Source organism: Hydra vulgaris, chromosome 09 (assembly GCF_038396675.1).
Source record: "Hydra vulgaris chromosome 09, alternate assembly HydraT2T_AEP".
Classification (NCBI taxonomy): Eukaryota; Metazoa; Cnidaria; class Hydrozoa; order Anthoathecata; family Hydridae; genus Hydra; species Hydra vulgaris.
Genome location: NC_088928.1, coordinates 15,812,501 through 15,833,512, shown reverse-complemented (window position 1 = coordinate 15,833,512; position 21,012 = coordinate 15,812,501). Strand labels below are relative to the sequence as shown.

The window sequence follows — 21,012 nt, the reverse complement described above, 5'->3', positions numbered from 1 at the left end:
AATAAACAACAAAGAAAAAAATTTACAAAAACTGTTGTTTTCATTTTTCTTCTTTTTTTCCTCCTTTTTTTATGTTAAGAAACAATGTAAAGATTGATCAAAAATACTAATATATACAAAAACATATATTATTATTAAAATTATATTATTAAAAATATACTTTCCAAAACAAATAAAGTAGTTTAGTTGAATATAAAAAACTTAAACTTTAAAACATCTTAAAACATACAGGCTCTGTTAAAGTAGGATCTTTTTCTAGAAATTGAACAACGCAATATGCTAATTGTGGATGGTGCATGCTTAAAGCTTTAACCTTGTGCAGAGGTAGAAGAACTTTTAACAAAAACATTTTGTGTTCTTCTTTTAAAGGTAATGCAAAACCATTGATAATGCTAAAAAATTTTAAGAAATAAAAATGTTAAAACAACAATAATCACACTTTTAAAATATTAGTTTCGAATTAAAAACAAAAATTTTTTGACAAATATTTTAGGTAAATTTTCAAACTTGGATACAAATACCACTTTCAAGGACTGAAAAGAATAGGTTTTAGAGTATATTCAATTTGAATTTTGATTTTTAAAATGATGCAGTCACTTTTATGTGAGGCTATATAGTAAAAATATTGGTCTCAATTTGTTCCTAATCAACCAATCAGGGCTTATGTTTGAAATAGATACAGTTTAATGTTTGCATCTACTTTCACTGCTCTGAAATTTGACCGCCAGGTTGAAATGTGTGTCAATTGAAAAATTCTGACTGATTTAGTCTCCACTAATATATAGCAGTTATAAACAAATTAGTTAAAAATCGAAATCCCGTGCTAAGTATGAAAAAAACCCGAAATGAACCCATTTGATTTAGTTGGGGGAAGGGGGGGGGGCATTGTTTACATGGTCACCAGTTCTTAACTCCAAAAGATTTTTAAATGAAATTTGAATTTCATTCAAAAATCTTTTGGAGTTGAGTTATTTCCGTCCCAACCAACTCCATGGTAGCCTTGAAAAATAATATGACATAAAGATAGCCAAGTTTTAAATCCAGGATCGTACATAATTAGCAATACTTTGCCTAAAACTCCAACTGCCCCCATCATTAAATGCAGTTCTGGTGGAGCTATCTTATGAACAATTAATGTATCAGGGTCCTCATCTATATAAATTGACCGTTTATTAATAACATTCGTATAACTTGACATTTTTTTGGTTGGACATCATTATTATATTTCTGAGACCAGTTATCAAGATTTCCAAACGGTCTAAGATCTCCAGAGGTTAAAGAACATAATCCTGTACAATACAAACATGCATATTTCCCAGAGTGTGAAGACAAACCCAGTACAGCATGAGCACATTTTAAGTCAAAAGCCATATAAAATTCAACTTCTTCCAGCTTAAGTTTTGATATGATTAATCCTAAATTCCAGTTAGATTTAGGAACATCTTCAACTATAGCTAAGATCTGTATACGTTGAACTCCACTATCTCGATACTTTGAAGAAGATGAACGCAGATTATCAGGGTCGAACACATTACAGGCAACCTTCCAGAAACCACCACCTCTATCTACAGCTATATTCACAAATGCTTTAAAAGAGTTGAGATTCCTTTCATTTATAATATTCATAACAAAATCACTTGTATTCTTAACATAAACCAAATTGCAGTCAATTTTTGACCCTTGATTTCCTCTAAATTCAACTAATTCGCCAAAATAAAAAGATTCAACATGCAACTGAAGTTCATTTAGTTTACCAAATACATTTTTGTGGGGTTTTCCAGCACCTATAACAAAAATTGTCAATAAAAAATAAATAGTGTGTGTATATATATATATATATATATATATATATATATATATATATATATATATATATATATATATATATATATATATATATATATATACAAAAAATAACAATGTTCAATCTGCCATTTTTATAGAAACATAATTATTTAATTTAAATTAGTAAATCAAATTTGTAAGTAATTTGAAATTAAAGATTTTTACTAATACCAAAATAATGATGGCATAAATTTTCTTTCATGTCATTGACTTTTTCAGATTGTGTTGATTGGACAATATCTCCTATGTCGACACCACGCTAGACTACTGATTCTTTGTGTATCTACAACAATAAACTAAAATTTGATTCAACATCAAATACAAGTTTATATACGAACTTGTGAACAACTTGATAAACATTGTGAGTAATGAATTATGCAAAATACTCTGATTTAAAATTGTCATTAAAAGTATTTTTAAAGATTACCATTTATATCAGTAAAAATGCTCAGAATTGAACTTTTATATAAACATTTCAGAACATTTTTATAATTATGTTAATACCTTGGATACTTATGATAACCAAGAACTTCTTGCAGTATTTTTTTCTGAGTCAAGTAGATAAAGGTTTCTTTGACAACTAGTGCAAATCATAGTAGAATATGCTTTTAGGTTTGGATCATATTTATAATTAATAAAAGTATTTATATTTTGGAGGATTGGTTCAGAAACTGATAATAACTTCTTTGATCTTTCTCCTTTATGCTCTAGGCAAATGCAGCAAACAATTTTTCACCGCATTTACTAACTTTAAAAAAAGAAAAAATAGATAAAATACTAAATTTATTTTTGCCAAATAAAATAAGATAGCACATGATTTTGATTTCAAACTTGATTGTTTACTAATAGTATAGAGTATTTGTAACCATATTAATGAAAATTTTTAAATTGACACAATGTTCAACCTGGCGGTCAAATTTCAGAGCAGTACTTCCAAAAATAAAAAAAAAACCTAACTAAATTTTCTTTAAGTTAATTTTCCATTTGCAACAGTTTAATTTTATAGATTTTGACTATAATTAGCACCTTTTTTTGACAATAGAAAAATATATATTATTATAACTATCGTATAACAATTGTTATTAATATATATTTTTCTAATATATTAATAATTGACACTATTGTAAAAAAAAGATTAATAATAATTTATTTACTATTATTAATTAATTAATTGATTGTACAAATACAAAATTCAAGTATGAAAAAAAAAACAATTTGATGAACAATTTTATACTCTTCTACATTTTTTAGCAATAGGGCAACAATCTGATCTGAAATTACACCAATTAGTTTTTAATAGTTTTTTTCAAAAACTTATCATCTGGAGAATCTAGGTTTTTATACTTTTTTAGTCTAAAAACCTTTTTTCTCATGTATAACTCATATCATCATTTGATTTAATCAACTTTATAATCTTTTCAATGCAATCCACTTCTTTTTATGAGAATTTTATTATGGCTAACTTTGCATATATTAAGTCTTTGATGCTTTGGTACACCCAATAAAAAATTGTACAACCAATATAATAATAACCAATGCGCTAGAAAAGTACCTTTCACAGCTTTTATTATGAGCGTGCAAAAAATATTTCATAATGTGATAAGCATGCAAATATTCCACAATGTGAATTTGTTATAATGACTTGCTACTTCAGGATGCAATCAACTAGTTAATAAAACTCAATCATTAGCATATTAAGCCATGTTTACATACTCTAACAATCTAAAAAAAAGTCTGTTTTCTAACGAATGAATAGTACAATTAACATTACTGAGCCATGTTCACATTCTCTTAATCTAAAAGAAAGCCTGTTTTCTTGCAAATGAATAATTAAAAAACATTTAGTTTTGATATATTTGAAAAGTTATTAATAAAGTTTTGGGTTGCAAAAGTTTATAAATAAATTGTAAATAAAAAGAAATAAAATTTTTCTGTAAAAATTGATTTCCAAACTTTTACTGTAAAACGAAACAAAATTTCTCTGGTTGCTTTACCCATTAATTTTTTCTTTGCTCTTCATTTCATGCAGGAATTTTTAAGACCCACTAAACATTGAGCCATGAAAGCACAACTAAGAAAGTTTGTCTCTGTTCAATGGAGCAAAAATTTATTAGGAGAATATTTCTTTAGCATAGTTTGTGAGCCATCATATCTTTATAAAGTTTACAATAACAATCAGTCAAAATTAAAGAAATCCAAATTAATTTACATATTTTAGTAAACATCAAGGCAGGGACAAACATGCACTGCAAACCATTTTAAAAATTGATTTTATTATTATCTTTTATGCTGCTTTACAATTAGGTGTATTGTTTGTGATGATTTGGAGAATCAAGCCGATCCAATGTTTTCCATTGATAACATGATTACTTTGATTTGATTTTGATTGATTTTACTTTTAATCTAAGTTCTTGTATTAATTGGCTTTTGCAGTTTAAATTTCACACAGATTGTTCAGTGTGTTCAAACAAATTTTGTTATAACTATTTGTAGTCTTTTTTTTTGTATTTAGAATTATTTTATGATAACTTTATGGTTAATTGTGTAGCAATATAGACATAAAAACAATATAGACATAAAAAAATTTATAAAATTATTATAATGACATAATAAATTTATAAAATTATTAAAAATGAAAATATCAAGTCTAAACAAAATTTTAACCAAAACTTTGGTTTCATCTTTTTATTTGTTTACACATTTGACTAGTTTCAAACAAAATGCTATTGTGGTACTAAACAGTATTTAATTAGTTTCAAATAAACAAAATGTTAGTGTGGTAATGAACAGTATTTAATTAGCTTCAAATAAACAAAATGTTAGTGTGGTACTAAACAGTATTTGATTAGCTTCAAATAAATAAAACATTAGTATGGTACTTATTAGCATATACAATAACATATATTTAAAAAAAAAAAAAGGGAAAATAATTCAATTTTACATTTAAATAAAAATTTAAGAGTTTAATTTCAAGCAAAAAATACTTGAGTTTAGATCTTTTGAACAGTTTTATCAAATGTGACATCTAGGGAAACAACATATTAATTGCTGCTCATGTGTACATAAACCTATCACACCCTACTATTTTTAGTAAATTATGTGCTTGAATGTGTACAGTATCTTATTCTAGAAAAAGTGGTTGAATAGTACACATACCATGAAAACATATATAAAACATAAAAATAAATATCAATGTTCTGTACAAAATCAAAAAACTTTATAAACTAAAAGATAATGAATATCAAAAATCAGTTATATAAATAAATGCTATCTAACAAAGTAAAAAACGACAAGTAACAAAAAATTAAAACTCACCTTCCTAAAACTTCTAACAACTCTGCTATGCCATTATGGTGCTCAGTTTCATATATAAATCTAATTGTGTCAACAAAAAACTCATTTAAACGCAAAGACATTTAAAATAAGTTTTATCTTCATTTAGTTATAATGAATAACTTCTACTATTACTTTGTATTATATACATGGTACTAAAGCAAATTACTTAACTGATTAAAAAGTAACAAGAAATATATTACTTGTAGATTTAAGCATAAATCTACAAGTAATATATTTGTTGTTACTTTAGCAAGTATAAATCTACAAGTAATATATTTTTTGGTATTTCAGCAAGTATAAATCTACAGATAATATATTTGTTATATATTGAAACCGACTTCATTAAGTATAACCACAGAATGATCAGTGCCGCAATCAAAAAAGTAATTTATTACTAAAACAACTTAATCAAGTTTGACTTAGCCATATGACTTGAAATAGCTCAAAAAAGTATACTTTGATTTGGTAAATATTTTATAAACACTTTTTATAAACTTTTTTTGTACCAGATGCTTGTTTTGAAAATTTAACTAAAGTGCTTATGTTAAAGTCAAAAGTAATCATGTTAAAGCCAAAAGCGGAAAGTTTTATAACAAGCATCATTAAGACAAAAAAATTTTGAAAAAGCTTTGCTAAGTTAGACAGAGAGTTAGTAGAGACAGCCTGTTTTGTATTTTTATACAATTGACTATTTAATTTGTTAAGTTATTTCAAATGTAAAAAAACAACATCAACACTCAAAAAAATAAATTTTTAAAAAATCACCTATAAAATAAATTGTTTATTTGTTTTCTAATGTAAGCCCTCAAATTGAGAAACTTGCCATATATTCGATGAAGTATTGTTTTCAAAAAGTCACGCTCACGTGGATCTTCACTGTCAAACAAATTCAATATCTAAGACAAGAAATATATTTTAGTCAAAATGTTATTAAATATACTAAAGTCAATATATACAATCAATTTATTTTATTTTCAAATTAAATAAAATGAAGATGACTCAAAACTTTTTAAAATAAAAACTAATAGGCAGACACAGCCACATTACTATTTCCACATTATTTCATTAAGCTGATTGGTCTATTTTCTTTTTTTATTAGACTTTAACAAATATAACAATTACTTTAATACTGTGTCATTATTGCATAACTACTTTATTTTGCATTATCACAGAACTCAAAAAGGCTGCTGAACAATGGAAACTTGACACTTGACAGCAGAATTTATCAACAGTGTTTTACATTGTTTAACCAATTAAAAACTTTTTTTAATTGGTTAAACAATGTAAACCACATTTAATCGATTGAACAAAGTTTTTAATTGGTTAAAATTACATTTTTTGTGATGATTTTAGAACCTGAGTATATGTGAACAAATTATACATTTTATTTATAACTTGTTTTAAAGCATTGAGATGTGCACTAATAAAGAGTCTAATAAAAACGCCAACATAAACTTATAAATGCCTAAATTATGAAGATTATATTAAAACTGATTTTAACAGTTTTTTAGAAAAAGAATAATGAAAAAAGATTTTTATTTGTCTTCAACAGATTTGCTTCATATTTGTATACTGTCTGCCCTAATCTTATGCCATATTTGCAAAAAAGTTTATTAACAAACCATACTGAAATAACCATAAAGCTTCAGCACATACATCAACTGAGTGTTTGAATTTGAGTAGGCAATATCTATGTATGAAGATTATCTAATACATGAAAATTTGTTTTTAGCATTCTTCTTTTCTTTTTGTAAAAATAAACTAATTTAAACTAAAATGCACATTTTAAAACTTAAGATGTGCAAAATTTCTAAGAGCAGTGTAAACTTAAATATGTTTTAGTAAATTTTTATTTTTTTTCACGTTTCATAAAAGTTGCCCATTTGTGTTGCACAACAAAATCATAATAGCAGCCTAGATAACTTGTTTTTTGTTTTTTTAATACAAGTCATAAAACGATGCACAAAATGGAAATTGGTATTTTTATGATTCTTTTTGTCATTTCGAACTGCTACTATTGAAAAATTTAAAATTGTTTAGTACAAATATTATAATTCAAAATAAAAATACTTACATTTATAAGAAAGCGTTGATCAATATATTTTTTTGCAATATTTGGTTGAAAATCTGTGGATTCCAAAAAGCGTAAAAAAAATTCATAAACAATCTAAATCAAAAGGTATGTGGCAGATAAAAAGTGGCAGTGGTAGATAAAATTTTTACATATTACATTTATTAATAAATCAAAAAAAATAATAATACTGCTGCAAAATTTACTTTAAAAATGATTTACTTTCATGATTTTCTGATTGTTTTTACAATTAACATAAATTTATATTTAATCAATTATTGGAATTAAACATAATCAACATAATTAATTATAAGAATTAACTATAATTGACATAACTATGAGAATTAAACATTTATACAACAATAAACAAACTCAAACATTTATACAACAATACAAAAAATATAAATATTGTATAATGTCATGAACTTGAATTAATAATAAAAATATTGCAAAATGTCATGAACTTGAATATCAAAACCTGCACGGATTAAAAAAAAAAAAGTATGAAACATGAGAGTTTGTTTGTGCTTTATGAGCACTTCATAAATTATCAAAAAGTGTTCAGCCTTTTATAACTTCATGCTCAGCCTTTTATAACTTCCTTTTATTAACTTTTATGACTGCAGCTAATTAAAGTAGTTTAACTATTTATGCTTGTGGTTAGAAGATTTTTCGCTGTTTTTGGACAATTAAAATTAACCACCAAGAAAAATGACATAACAAAAAGGCAATCACTTGAAAAATCGTTTTGCCTAATAAAATAAAATCTTTGCAAATTAAAAAGAAACAAAAGTGCAAAAATTTATTAACTGGATACCTGTAAATGAGGCCAAGCAGCTTCCAAGGTCGGTTCATCTTCTTCAGGATCAAACTCTGCTCCAGCAGGATTCATAGAAGGAGGTAAAGCACGAAATACATTTACAGAAAACTAAAAACATTTTACATCTATTCTTTATATATATATACATAAATAGTTGTATAAGGCCATATAAGGGGAGTACATTAAGGCATCAGTACATACATTAACTGAAGGTCTGAGCACTGGCAAGAAAAACCTATTTACCACAGGAAAAAAAAACAAGTTTTTAATATTGCTATTATTTTACTTATTTGTCTAAAAAACAGTCTGTATTAAATTTATTCTGTATTAAAGCCAGTATTTTAAAAATTATTTATATGCATAAATATATATTGCATATTTATATTATATATATATATGCAAAGTTAAAAAAACACTGTTTTTTGAATAAATTTTCAAAGAACTTGTACCATATTGCATGCTTCTGGGTATACTGGCTCAGTAATAACATTTTTATTATGAGTAAGATAATCCACAATCTCATTAAGTGCAGCCCGTTTGACTTCCTTCCATTTAAGGTCAGATAATGGATCAACAACAAAATCAAATAGAACACAGCATTGTTGAAGCTTTTGAATAAACAAATTCTCTTTTTCACTATTATTTGTATCTAATCAAAAAAAAAAAAAACTTTAAATTAAAAAGTGAAAAATAAAAAGGGATATAATAATATTAATAAGATTAAAAAGTGGAAATAAAAAGGGATATAATAATAATTATAACAAGTTAATCTTGTTAAGTTAATCTAATTATAAAAACATATGTTATTTTAAATTATAATTTTTTTTTCTAATCTTTAGAGCAATGCTAAGGTAACTTTTTCCATTAAAATGTTGCAGTAAAATGTTACAATATTATGTTGCGCATGGAAGATTTCCATTTGATGTGCATTGTTGAAGTACATAAAATAACCTCTGCTACAACTTTGGATTGATTAGAAGAAATGAAGCAACTCCATGGGTTTTTGCTTAAGGTGTCATGCATTATCTATGATTGACAGAAGAACAAAACATTAAATACCTAAAAATATTGTTCTATACATTTTATAATTAAACTTGGATGTTTCATCTTCAAACAGCTATTATCCTTTGATTTACAAAGACTTATGTATAAACTCACCTATTTCTATGTATAAATTCACCTATTTGTAGCAAAATCAGGTTTAAATCTTCTGTTAGTTCTTTTATACATTTTCAATCTTCTTCAATGAATTTCTTTTTGTTTAATGCTGAACTCCTTCTTCCCAAGATTGTACACTTTACAATGTTGTTTCTGACCAAATTGACTACGCTCTTTTTTTTTATCCCTCAGTCAATATTGCAGTTATTGGTGACTTTAATGCATCGTCATTCTAAATGTGTTTTGATTCTAGTACCACTGATGTTGCTGGATCTAAAGCTCAAAATGTTTATCTTTCTCAATCTTTAATTTTCATTGTTTTCCAGACAAACCTAATCTTTTACCTTCACTCTTTAATTCATGTCTTGACTTTAGGTCTAGTTTGTGTTCAGTTATTCCTTGTTCTTCTTTAGATGGTTCAGATCATGCTATGATCTCACTAAAACTTTTATCTTGTACTTCTTCTATATCAGATTCACCCTACCATTGTAATTTGCACTACAACCCTAATGGTACTTGGGCTGATGTCTTTAGTCTCTGTGCTGAAAGCTGTGTCTCTTTTAATCTCCTAAATCAAATCACGTTGTAATGAATCAAATGAACATTTTCCTATCATCAAAGAAAAACAAATATTTAATTTTTAAACACTTTAATTAGTTGTTTCTCACTTTTTAGCAGTATGAGAAAAGTCAACACCATACAAACAACAAGAATGCTAAACCAATAAAGATGATGATGATGTTTAAACTCTTCTACAGCATGTGGCGTAGACAAAATTCCTGTCATGACAAGCCTGAAGCAGATGCTTTAATTACTTTTATATAAATACTATGTAATATGCAATACTTTTATTTACAATTATATACATGATGTAATTACTTTTGTAATACATGTAATGTCACTATTTTAGAAACATTCTCTTAAAATTGCCTTTCAGAATCCTTTTTATTGCTCTTTAAACTATTTAACAAATGCTAATTTGGATCTTGTTATCTGACCTGCTGGAAAAAAGCATCTGTTGCTCCAATTTTCAAAAACTATAGATATTGGTCTGATCCATCTAAATATGGCACAAACAGCCTTCATACAGTTGTTAGCAAGGTCTTTGATACTTTAATTAACAAATTTCTAATATCTCACCTTGAGCCTAACAACTTACTCCAGACCATCAATACAAATTTTGATTTCCTCGTTCTACTCATGACTTGTGAGGCAAAGGCACCTGACATCAAATACTTTTAAATAAAAGTCTGACACGCTGGTCTTTTTCATATGGTAATTCTAGGAATATTTTTACAATTATTGAACCATTCTTTTTAATTGCATTATTCATAAGATTTATTTAATAATGACACAACTATATACTTCATTTTTGACAAAAAGTTGTCACTTTTTGATTAGTTAGAAAAGGCAGCCAATCTTAAATGTGATCTTTTTTCTGTAACAGCAAAAGCTTCACATTAGCTGATCAACTTTAGCACAAACAAAACTCAGTTGTTTTCTGCTAATAATTAGTTGATATAACTATATTTAAGAATGACAACACTCATCTCTCATTGAAAATTAAAAATTCTCATTTAAAAATTTTTTGAATAAAAAAATATTTAAAGGAGTGCCACAAGACCTTTCAACATTTAAAAAGGTTCCTTAATATCATCAAAAAAAAATATTGTCATTTTGGATCTCAAATGAAGCGAAATTATAAAAAAAAAAAACATAAATAAATATATATAAATGTATATTTATATACATATATATATATATATATATATATATATATATATATATATATATATATATATATATATATATATATTGTAAAAATTTAGTACATTTAAAGCCAGCGAAATTTAACTTGAAACAATAGGTGTGATGTGAATCAGCATTTTGTGATGTTTTTGAAGTCTGGGGTGAGCAAATTTTTGTAGTATCAGTTGTCTTGATCAAGACAAGGTGATCCAGACTTCCCCTGCAACAAATAGTTTATATTAATGTAACAGACCGACAGTCTTTAGCATGTTGCAGCTGCTAGAGGCACAAGACTGATTTTGAGCCTTGAGACTGGATCTGAGAAGAACAGGTTATAAGTAAAAAAAATGGTAATGACTTAGAAGGGACATAACTTTCTTGGTTTATTATATAAAAGCTTAATTTTTAAAATAAAAAAAAGTATATTATTTTAAGTGGTCAATTTATTTGCATAATTATTTTGCTCGATTAAACCATTGCATCTTGGGTAATGTAATTGATGCTCTGTTGATACAGAAATGAGCTGTATAAATGATTTGTCCATTTTAGAAAGGCAATACATTATTCTGTTGTGCAATTTCTTGAGATTTTCAGCTTCCCAATTATTTCCATACACTTTTGCTTTTAGAACACTCCAAAAATCCTCAATCAGATGACATTCAGACACATTTACAGAGTTATCTGTTTTCATGTAGTTTTGTATGGATTTTGCGTAATGAGATGATCCCAGATCAGACCAAAATATGTATTCTCCATCAGAATGATTGCAAAAACACTTTCTCTAAATATTGGTAAAGATTGGTGAAGTTCTGAGTTTGATCCCCATCACATCCCCGGTAGTACCGCTTTCAACTTTCATTTATCAAAGCAGCAGCCTTGTTTATCAAGATTCATATTTTGGAGTTGAAGATTTGAGAGAGGGTTTTAACCACAACTGAAGTAGCCTCTTCAACAATAGTTGCCTTCTTGGTGTTGGGGGAGTGAATTAACATTAAGAATTTTTTTTACAGTGGGCTGGCAAATTTGACTGCCAGTGTTAAAGAAACATAAGTAATAAAAATCAGAGTAATATATGTTGATAAAGCCAACCACACGTTGATCTAGCTGATCCTATTTGATCATAAATTCTCAAAATAATCTTCTTCCTATTTTTAGGTCTGATTAAGGACTTTGTTTTTGATGATTTGCTAAATTTTTAAGCGGCTTGTGTTTGCAATACACCATCTTTGTAGACAAAAATTGTTTTAAGTCATAAGATTTTCTTTTTTTTCTAGGTGCCCGGAATAGTTTTCATTGCATGGAATAATGGTATAGATGGTGTTAATTTCAAGTATAAATATTATATGTTTTACATAACTTTGTCTTCAAAGTCATTACTGTTTTTTAGTTAAGTTAGATTAAGTTCTTGCTTAAAAAGAACTTTTCTATTTCAGCTTTAAACCAAACTTCATTTATTAGGTTGGCGTAGATGTATTTATAATATATTGTTTCCAGTTTAGAATGTTGAATGCTGGATCTTCTTGACTCAGTGCATGGGTTTTGTTTGTGTCTCTGTTTATATGACTAGGCAACACATTTTATTATCTCCTAATAAGAGTTCAACTCTAAAACTCAGTTTTTTGGTTGTGAGACTGGCTGGTAGTCAGGTTTCCCGAACTATGTGGTAGATCTAAAAGAGCCTGATTCCATTAACAACTGTACAATATCAGAGTACTATCAGTGCCATGTCGCGCATTGATGGTTTCCCTGTTCGTACTTTTGGTGTGCATTGTCAAGGTCACATTTGGAGCCCTTTGTTACGGCTTAGGGTTTATTAATAGTAATGAGGCAATTGCTTGGACTATTAAATAGTGTACTGAATATTATCTGTGCTTTGAGCCAAGTTCTTTAACAAATTCAAAAATGAATAAACTATCAAAAAATATAAAACACAAAAAACAATCATCATCACTAAGTTCTCTAAATCTTTTGTTTAGCATCACTTCACTCTACCATCTTTCTCTTTGTTTTATATCGCTCTCCTCCATCTCAAAACTGCACTCTTTTTCATGTTATCTCTGATCAAATTGACCAAGTTCTCTCTTTATCTATCAGCCAATATTGCTGTTGTCAGTGACTTTAATGCTCATCACACTGAATGGCTTGATTCTAGTGTCAGTGACTTTGCAGGCGTTAAATACCACAACTTTTGCCTTTCTCAATCTCTAACTCAAATAATCAACCGAATCATTACCTTCACTACTCAACTTATGTCTTGTTTCTGACTTTAGTCAGTGCTCAGTTTCTACACATTTACCCTTAGATGCTTCTGCCTCACTCCTCTCCTTGGTTTTTCTCACATTGTGCTGCTGCAATTTCCAATTGTAATCATTACTTTCATATCTATCAGCAAAACAATTCTCTAAAGTTTTGTCTATAGCCAAAGCCCGCTATTCTCAGATCACGAAATCTCGTATTTCATCTCAAAAAATAGGCTCTTGTGACTGGAGAATCTTCAACAGTATCTATAATAAGGGCAAATCTGTTATCCACCTCACCTAAAGACAAAGCTGAATTGTTTGCAAAGAACTTTCATCATTATCATCTCTTGATTCCACTAGTTGTGTTCAACCTGATATAGCCGACAAACAGGTTGATTTATTGCTTGACATCCCTATCACTTCAGCTTCTGTATCTAAAGTGATCCTGCCTAGACTCTTCTTGTGGTTTGAACAACGTACATGTTATAATCTTGCTGAAGTGTTCTTCACCTATACTTTCAAAACTATTTAACAAGTGCTTATCAGATTCTTTTTAAAGTGCTTGACAAAGCCTTGTAGATAGGGATAACAAATGCTGCTTTCCAGCCTGTTGGAAAACAACATTTCTTTTCCCAATTTTCAAAAATTCTGGAGAATGATCTGATTCATCTAACTACCATCCCATTAGTCTTCTTCCTATCAAAAACAAGGTTTTTAAATCTTTAATTAACAAACACTTAATCTATCGTCTTGAATCTAATAACTTACTTTCTGATCATCAATACAGATTTCAACCTTCTCGTTCTACAGGTGATTTGTTGATTGTAATAACTGATAGGTTTTATCATGCATTAGATAGATGAGGAGAGGCTAAGGCTATCGCTCTTGAAATTTCTAAAGCTTTTGATGTAGTTTAGCATGCTAGTCTTTTCCATAAGCTTTCTTCTAATGGTCTACCAGGTAGCATCTTTAAGATTATTGAATCTTTCCTTACCAATCATAGTATAAAAGTTGTCCTCAATGGACACCACTCTACTTCATACCCTGTCTGTAACTTCAGGGGTTCCTCTAGGTTCTATCCTTAGCCCTATATTCTTTTTAATTTTCATTAACGATCTTACAGATTTCTCACATTGAAGGTGGCATTGTTTGTTGATGATACTACCATTTATTCTTATCTCAATAAGAAGCCAACGCTCTCTCATTGCTTATTTATATTAGGAGGCATTTGAGCTTGAAAAAGATCTCACTTTTTCTACAGCATGGGGCTTTTAGTGGCTGGTGAACTTTTATTTAAATAAAGCTCAACTTTTTTAGCTAATCATTGTCGCAATAATCTAGATCTTCCTATATTTATGAACGGTAATTTATACAATGAGGCATCTATCCTTCATCTTCTAGGATTAACTCTTACCCCTGATCTTTCTTGTAAACCATATATCAAATTGATTACAAAACTAGCATCTGCTAAGGTTACATCTCTTTATTGTGCTAACCTCTTTCTTACTCTAAATTCTATTCTTTATCTTGATAAATCTCAAGTATAGAGATTTATAGAGATAAAGAATAAATCTGTCCAAGTATAGAATACTGTTGCCATATATGGGGCAGATCTTTCAAAGATGCCCTTTTTCTTTTAGACAAGGTGCAAAAATGCATTGTAAACATCTTGCAGCCAACCTCCAACCATTATCACATCATTTAATGTTGCTTCTCTTTCTCTTTTCTATAAATACTATAATGAGCACTGCTCTAAAGAGCTAGCATCTCTTGTGCCATCTACTAAAGTTCATTCTCATGTTACTTTTCGTTCAGTTAAGTCTCATCAATATATATTATTTCTTTTACTGTGAATATGCCTAAGTCCTCTGAAAATTCTTATTCGCCTAGCTTTTTTCTTGAAAATCAGTTCTTTGGAATTTGCTTCCTTCATCTTGTTTTTCTGATTCATATAATTTGCTATCTTTCAAGTCGTCTGTCAATCGTTATTTTGCTCTATAAACTTTACCTTTTCTCTTCCAGTAACTTCCAACTCTAATAGTGGCTACTTGCAGCCTTGTTGGAAGTAAGGATGTTGAAAAAAACATTTAATGACATTTGGCCTAATAACTAATCTCCTTCGTCAGGAATATCTAAATTAAACTTTAATTTATATGTAAACCATTCTGGTTTAAATTATACAGAGCGGGAAATTGATAAAGGAATATGGAAGCAGCACAGGGTTTAAACTATAGGATTAGACCTAGAACTAAAAACTTTTATTTTTCAAACATAGTTGATTAGTTTATATATATTTAAATTGATATTGCACTTCAGTGCAATATTAATATATATATATATATATATATATATATATATATATATATATATATATATATATATATATATATATATATATATATATATATATATATATATTTATATGCTAATCAACTAAGTGTAAAACCAATGCTACCAATATTTGAAGATTACTGTCCATTCATTTATTCCAAAAACCGCTCATTAAAAAGACTGTTAACAACTTTATTTTTAATGATTTTTTAAGTATTGCTATTGTTATAACTAGTTACTAGAGATTTTAAAATCAAATTGATACTGCTGTTCTTAAATAAATACTTAAAGGAAATTCAGGATCATAGAAAATATGATTTAGCTCTTTTTTTTTATTAAGTTTAAATTTTCAAAAAAAAAATTTAATAATATTAAAAGTTTTGAAAGTAAACAATTTAGTTACCTTTAATAAGTGGTAACTTTTGTAACTCTCTATTTTTGCTAATATTAAAAGATGAAGAACTCTGACGATTGTCTCGCTTTAGCACTTGAACAGAAGCTGGTCCAGCTTTTTTTACAACAGGAACTTGAGGTGGAAGATTTACTTTCCCTTTCTAAATATATCACAAAAAACTATTATATAAAAACTTTTTAACAATATGTATGTTAAATTTAAAATATTTTAAGTTTGAATTGTGCAATGTACATTATACAATTAAGAGTCATAGGGGAGAAGGGGACACAAAAGAATACTTTTAATAATGATAATGGGGATACTTTTTTAACCCAGCTAGTTCAATAACAGAATTATTTTTGTAAATTTTTCAAACCATTAATTAATTTTCTTGTATATTATGAAAATACAGTGAACACCCCATATCTCAAACCTCCAAGGGACCAAGAAAAAAGTTAGAATTGGGACATTCTATAACCCGAACTTTTGCTGATAAGTAAAAGCAATTTGAGTTATAAGTTTTGATATTAAAGGTAAAAAAAAACATAAATTTAAAAATGTTTTAATGTCACTTTAGTTTTGAAAAAGAAGTGTCTCTATCAAATATAATTGAGACTGCATTGAGCTTTTGTTGAAAATCTTCACCACTAAGACTGAAGGACATATAGTCATACAAAACTTGCAGTGTTTCCAAAATATCAGTAACTTTTGGGCAAACTGATCGCATTATCATCATCATTATCTTCATTGTCATCAGCATCATGTTTATTCACTGCATTCTTTTCTTCTTCCATCAACTGTAAATAAAGGTATTATGCTCATTCAGTTTTCATCTAAAGAAATGATATCTTCAGCTGTTGTACCTGGAGGATAAAAATTATCAAGTTTTTTTCATCTGATTTTGAAGCTATTTAAATAGGCCATTTTCATCCAAATGAGCAGATTTCTGCTGATTTTCTTAAATTTCTGATTTTGTAAAACAGCTAACGATTGTGGAGGTTTTCAATTTTTGCCATGCAAGATCGAGTATTTCCATTGCATCTAAAATCTAAAAAATAGGAAAATATTTTCTTTTATCAATAGCTACAACCAGTCAGAGGCGTGGTGGCCCCAGAGGCTATGCGGGATTCTCGCATGGGCTTTTCACTTTTTCATCTAAATATGGGCCTTTTTGCAAATTTTAATTTTTTCAACATTTTATAGAAATTCCACAATCATTTACAATATTTCTGTTTACACAAATTAAATTTTATTAATCACTTGATATAAAGTCTTCAGCTTTGAGCGCAATTATATTAGTATTTTGCATAATAATAATATTGCTCTGAAAACAAAGTAGATGTTTTAAGACGTATTATGATATATTTTTTTCATAAGAAAAATTATGAACCCATAAATGGTTTTTAACGATCGTAATGTTGACAAAATAAATTTAAATAAGTCCACATACCCAACAATAATAATAGCTATTATTATATAATTAAACTAACTTAAATTAACTTAATTTAAAAATTTAACCCCAAAACATTTTTCTTTAATAAATTAAATCGCAATACAATTACAATATAGTAATTGTATTGCGTTTTAATTCATTTAAGTAAAATGTTTTGGTGTTAAATTTTAAATTAAGTTTTATATAAATAAGTATCGAACTCATGTTTTGCATTTTTGTAACGTTTCGAAATATAAAAAAATACTCTCGCGCACTCATCAATATCAACACTTATTGTCAAAATATGGTGATATATATGAAACATATTTTTCATTGCCAAAGATACGCCTAATGCACTCCGTTGCAGAATATACCTAAAGTATGGAAAAATAACCATAATTAATTTTAAAATATAATAAATAACTGAACACATAATAAAATATGAAAAACTTACTTGTAAATGCATACAAGACATTGGTGCACAAGATGATTCTTTTCTTTAAGAGCTCCTGTTTTTTAGTCATTTTCTGCCAATACGCGTTCTTCGTTATCTGAATTTTCTGCTTCGCTATCTTCCATTTCATTGTCGTCATTCAGTATCCCGATTCGACGTGAGCCAAGAGCTTTTAAATAAAGTCAAAGTATTTTGAGTTCTTGTCCAAGACTAACACAATCAATGTTGTTCAATGAGGGGAATATTGCAATATATGTATTGAAATTGTACGCATCAATTTCTTTGTCAGTCTTACAAATCAGCATATTTGGACATACAATTGAACACAAAGTATTCAAATCTTCGCATCCTTTATCACTAAACCTAGCACGCATCTCTGTCACTATATATTACCGAATATTAAAGAACGTATTTCTTGAAATGTTGATCTCGGAAACGCATATAGCTGTTTCATACGGACACTGCCACCACCATTCTCGTATGCTATACTTAAACGTTCTAAATCATTTTTCAACTCTGAGTTTTCAGGCTCTAATTTCATGATACCATATATATTTCTTTGAAGTACCTATAAATATAATCGTTAACATGCAAATATTTTAACATTAAAATGTATATGTACCAAAATATTCTTTTAACAAGGTTAAATAATTATGAAGCAATCAAACAAGATAATTCAATGTAATTTAATATTGATATTATTACCTTGCAATATGAATCAGCATATCTCCAGAAGTGGTCAAATTTATTTCCAGTTTCTTCCAATTTCAACAGGGTTGCAGAGATTAATTGATTCACGCTGGAATAATCGCTATCTCGAGACTGCATTATTGCCATTAACTCATCCACGTGAGACATCATCTGGGAATATAATATAGCTAAAATTATACTCTTTTTTCGTAGAACTTGTTGAAGAAACGTAAAGGCAGTTCCTCGCGTTTCCACATCGAAATCAGAGTCAGCAGCAATTAAATCCAAAGTAGAGATTAATTGAACAACTAATCCATCGTTAACCTTCCACCCTGATTATGCTTGCTTCCGTTGACTGTATTCCCAAATACTGCACATCTCTTGTAACCTGCGTTTACAAACTTAAATAGGTTTTGAAGCATAGAGAACAGCTGCTGAATTGAAGGATGATCAATGAGGCTACAATGGTCAACAACAGCAAGACTAAGAAAACTTTCAGTAGTGCATCAAAGGTGTTGTTACTAAGCCAGGTAATTTTTGATCCTCTGCCAACTGCACCAGATTTTTTACCAAACTTACATTTTTGCGATGTCTTTTCGTTCGCTGAAAGCTACCTCAAGTGTTTATTAAGCATTGGATCCACTGTTATAAGAAGTTTTAACAAGGCTTGAATGTTTCCATGCCGCAAACAAGGTTTCAAAATGACGGTTACATTTTCGTTTTGGTGCCCACGCCATGGTAGGCCTTGCATAACAAGAGTGCGAAATGCTTTTATTATGCTTTTAAGAAAAAACGGTTTTGGTCTACAACTGTTTTAATTCCTTGCTCTAGAAAGTGACGAGTGAATTTTCCTGCTTTAGAGATAAAGAATGCGTCTAATGCTGCAGAGTGCGCAACTGATAGCTCATGTCCATTAATGTTGTGCAGATGGTGTGATCTTCCGGTTGGGTCTAACGAACATCCAGTCACAAAAATGTTGTTAGCATCACCATTAAAACATATACATACACTGCAAAAATATTTCTCTCTCTTCTGGTTAAAGCTGAGCCATGTACGCACAGTTTCATCTTGTTCGTTATCAATATTGCGTTTATAACCTCTGGATACTGTATTCTTTACAGAGCTTGGTTGAATTGGATGGTTACAAGTTATAAAACTTACCTCGTCCCGTTGCTGGCCTTTGCCAAAGTTTAATTGAATCATCTATGTTATCCAATGTTTGGAGGGATTGAATACTAATATGGTCTGACGTTTTTGAAATTGAAAAGTCAACTGAATTAATGTGACTAGAAACCTCGTCTGTAATTGCTTCAAAGGTATCATTGGAATCAGATGGTATAGGAGTAGTTGATGATGATGCAAAGAATCCAGGGAGAGTTTTTTGTCCCGATTGCAATATCTTTAACTCAGCTTGGATTTTTTCTTCTTTTCCCATCCGGATTTCTGTTTTTTCATATTTTTCTGGAAAAAAAATTTTCAAAATGATAAATCACACACTAATACACACGTAATTAAAATTGAACAAAATTTAGAATACATTAACAATTATAAAAAAAAAAAAAAAAAAAAAAGTACCTTTTAAGTGCTTTGTTCGAATCTTTGTTGAAATATTATAATACAAAAATATCTTATTAATAAATCTGTTACTCAGATCATTTTACTCACTGAGTCAATTTTCATGAGTATTTATACATCTCAATAACAATTTAAGATAACCATAAAATTACTCCTCGCTATCAATTAAAATAACTTGCACACATTTTTAATATGTAACCACGAGTTTAAAAATATGTATAACATAAATAACTTTTTAAAAATAGCGTAAAACCATATTATTTAACGAACTTATTTTAATTGAGGTGTGGGAGTACCGCAAATATTTTCAAATAAAGTTTGATATTACAACTATACACTTTATATATTTACAATACATTTTTATTACTATTAATTATAGGTAAGTTTAAAATAAATTATAAAGATTCCATGGCTTTAAATTTTTCTATTTTCATTATTTTATTTTTATTTTTTTTTTTTTGAAATGAAAAAACAATAAAATAGCATTTTTTTAAAAATATGAAATACTTTTCAATTAAGTAACTGCTAAATAAAACTACGTTATAAAAACTTTTATGTTTAAATTATGTCAATAACGGCACCATTTTTAGAGCGGCATTGAGTTTATGCGAAAATGTTAAGAAAGGTTAAAACACCGAACTAAACAAAAGCATAAACTATCTATAAAAAGAATTTCTTATTTTTCAAGATTTTCAATATTTAATTTAGAATAAAATTATGTATAATTTAAAAAAATTTATATTATTATACAATAAAATATATATCATTATATAGTAATAGAAAAAGTAAAATCTTTTATTTTTAATTTTGTGTTGGGCTATGTTTTTCAAACAATAAAAAAGTAATTGTATTTGCTTGCGGTAAAGTTGTGTTTTAAGAAAATCAACACAAAAACGTGGTCGCCACATCGTGTTGTA

At 28.2% G+C, this 21,012-nt stretch overlaps 1 protein-coding gene across 1 annotated transcript in view; it reads right to left on the bottom strand.

Annotated features, from left to right (window-relative positions):
• LOC101235093 (serine/threonine-protein phosphatase 2A 56 kDa regulatory subunit gamma isoform) overlaps nucleotides 1-21,012 on the bottom strand; it is a 61,194-nt gene that overhangs the window by 23,030 nt on the left and 17,152 nt on the right. The window contains exons 3-9 of the mRNA XM_065804836.1: nucleotides 15,954-16,104; nucleotides 8,522-8,721; nucleotides 8,070-8,180; nucleotides 7,256-7,348; nucleotides 5,947-6,077; nucleotides 5,161-5,220; nucleotides 230-392 (exon numbers count right to left, since the gene is read on the bottom strand). Of these exons, the coding sequence (XP_065660908.1) occupies nucleotides 230-392; nucleotides 5,161-5,220; nucleotides 5,947-6,077; nucleotides 7,256-7,348; nucleotides 8,070-8,180; nucleotides 8,522-8,721; nucleotides 15,954-16,104 (909 nt within the window). The remainder of the gene's footprint in view (nucleotides 1-229; nucleotides 393-5,160; nucleotides 5,221-5,946; nucleotides 6,078-7,255; nucleotides 7,349-8,069; nucleotides 8,181-8,521; nucleotides 8,722-15,953; nucleotides 16,105-21,012) is intronic.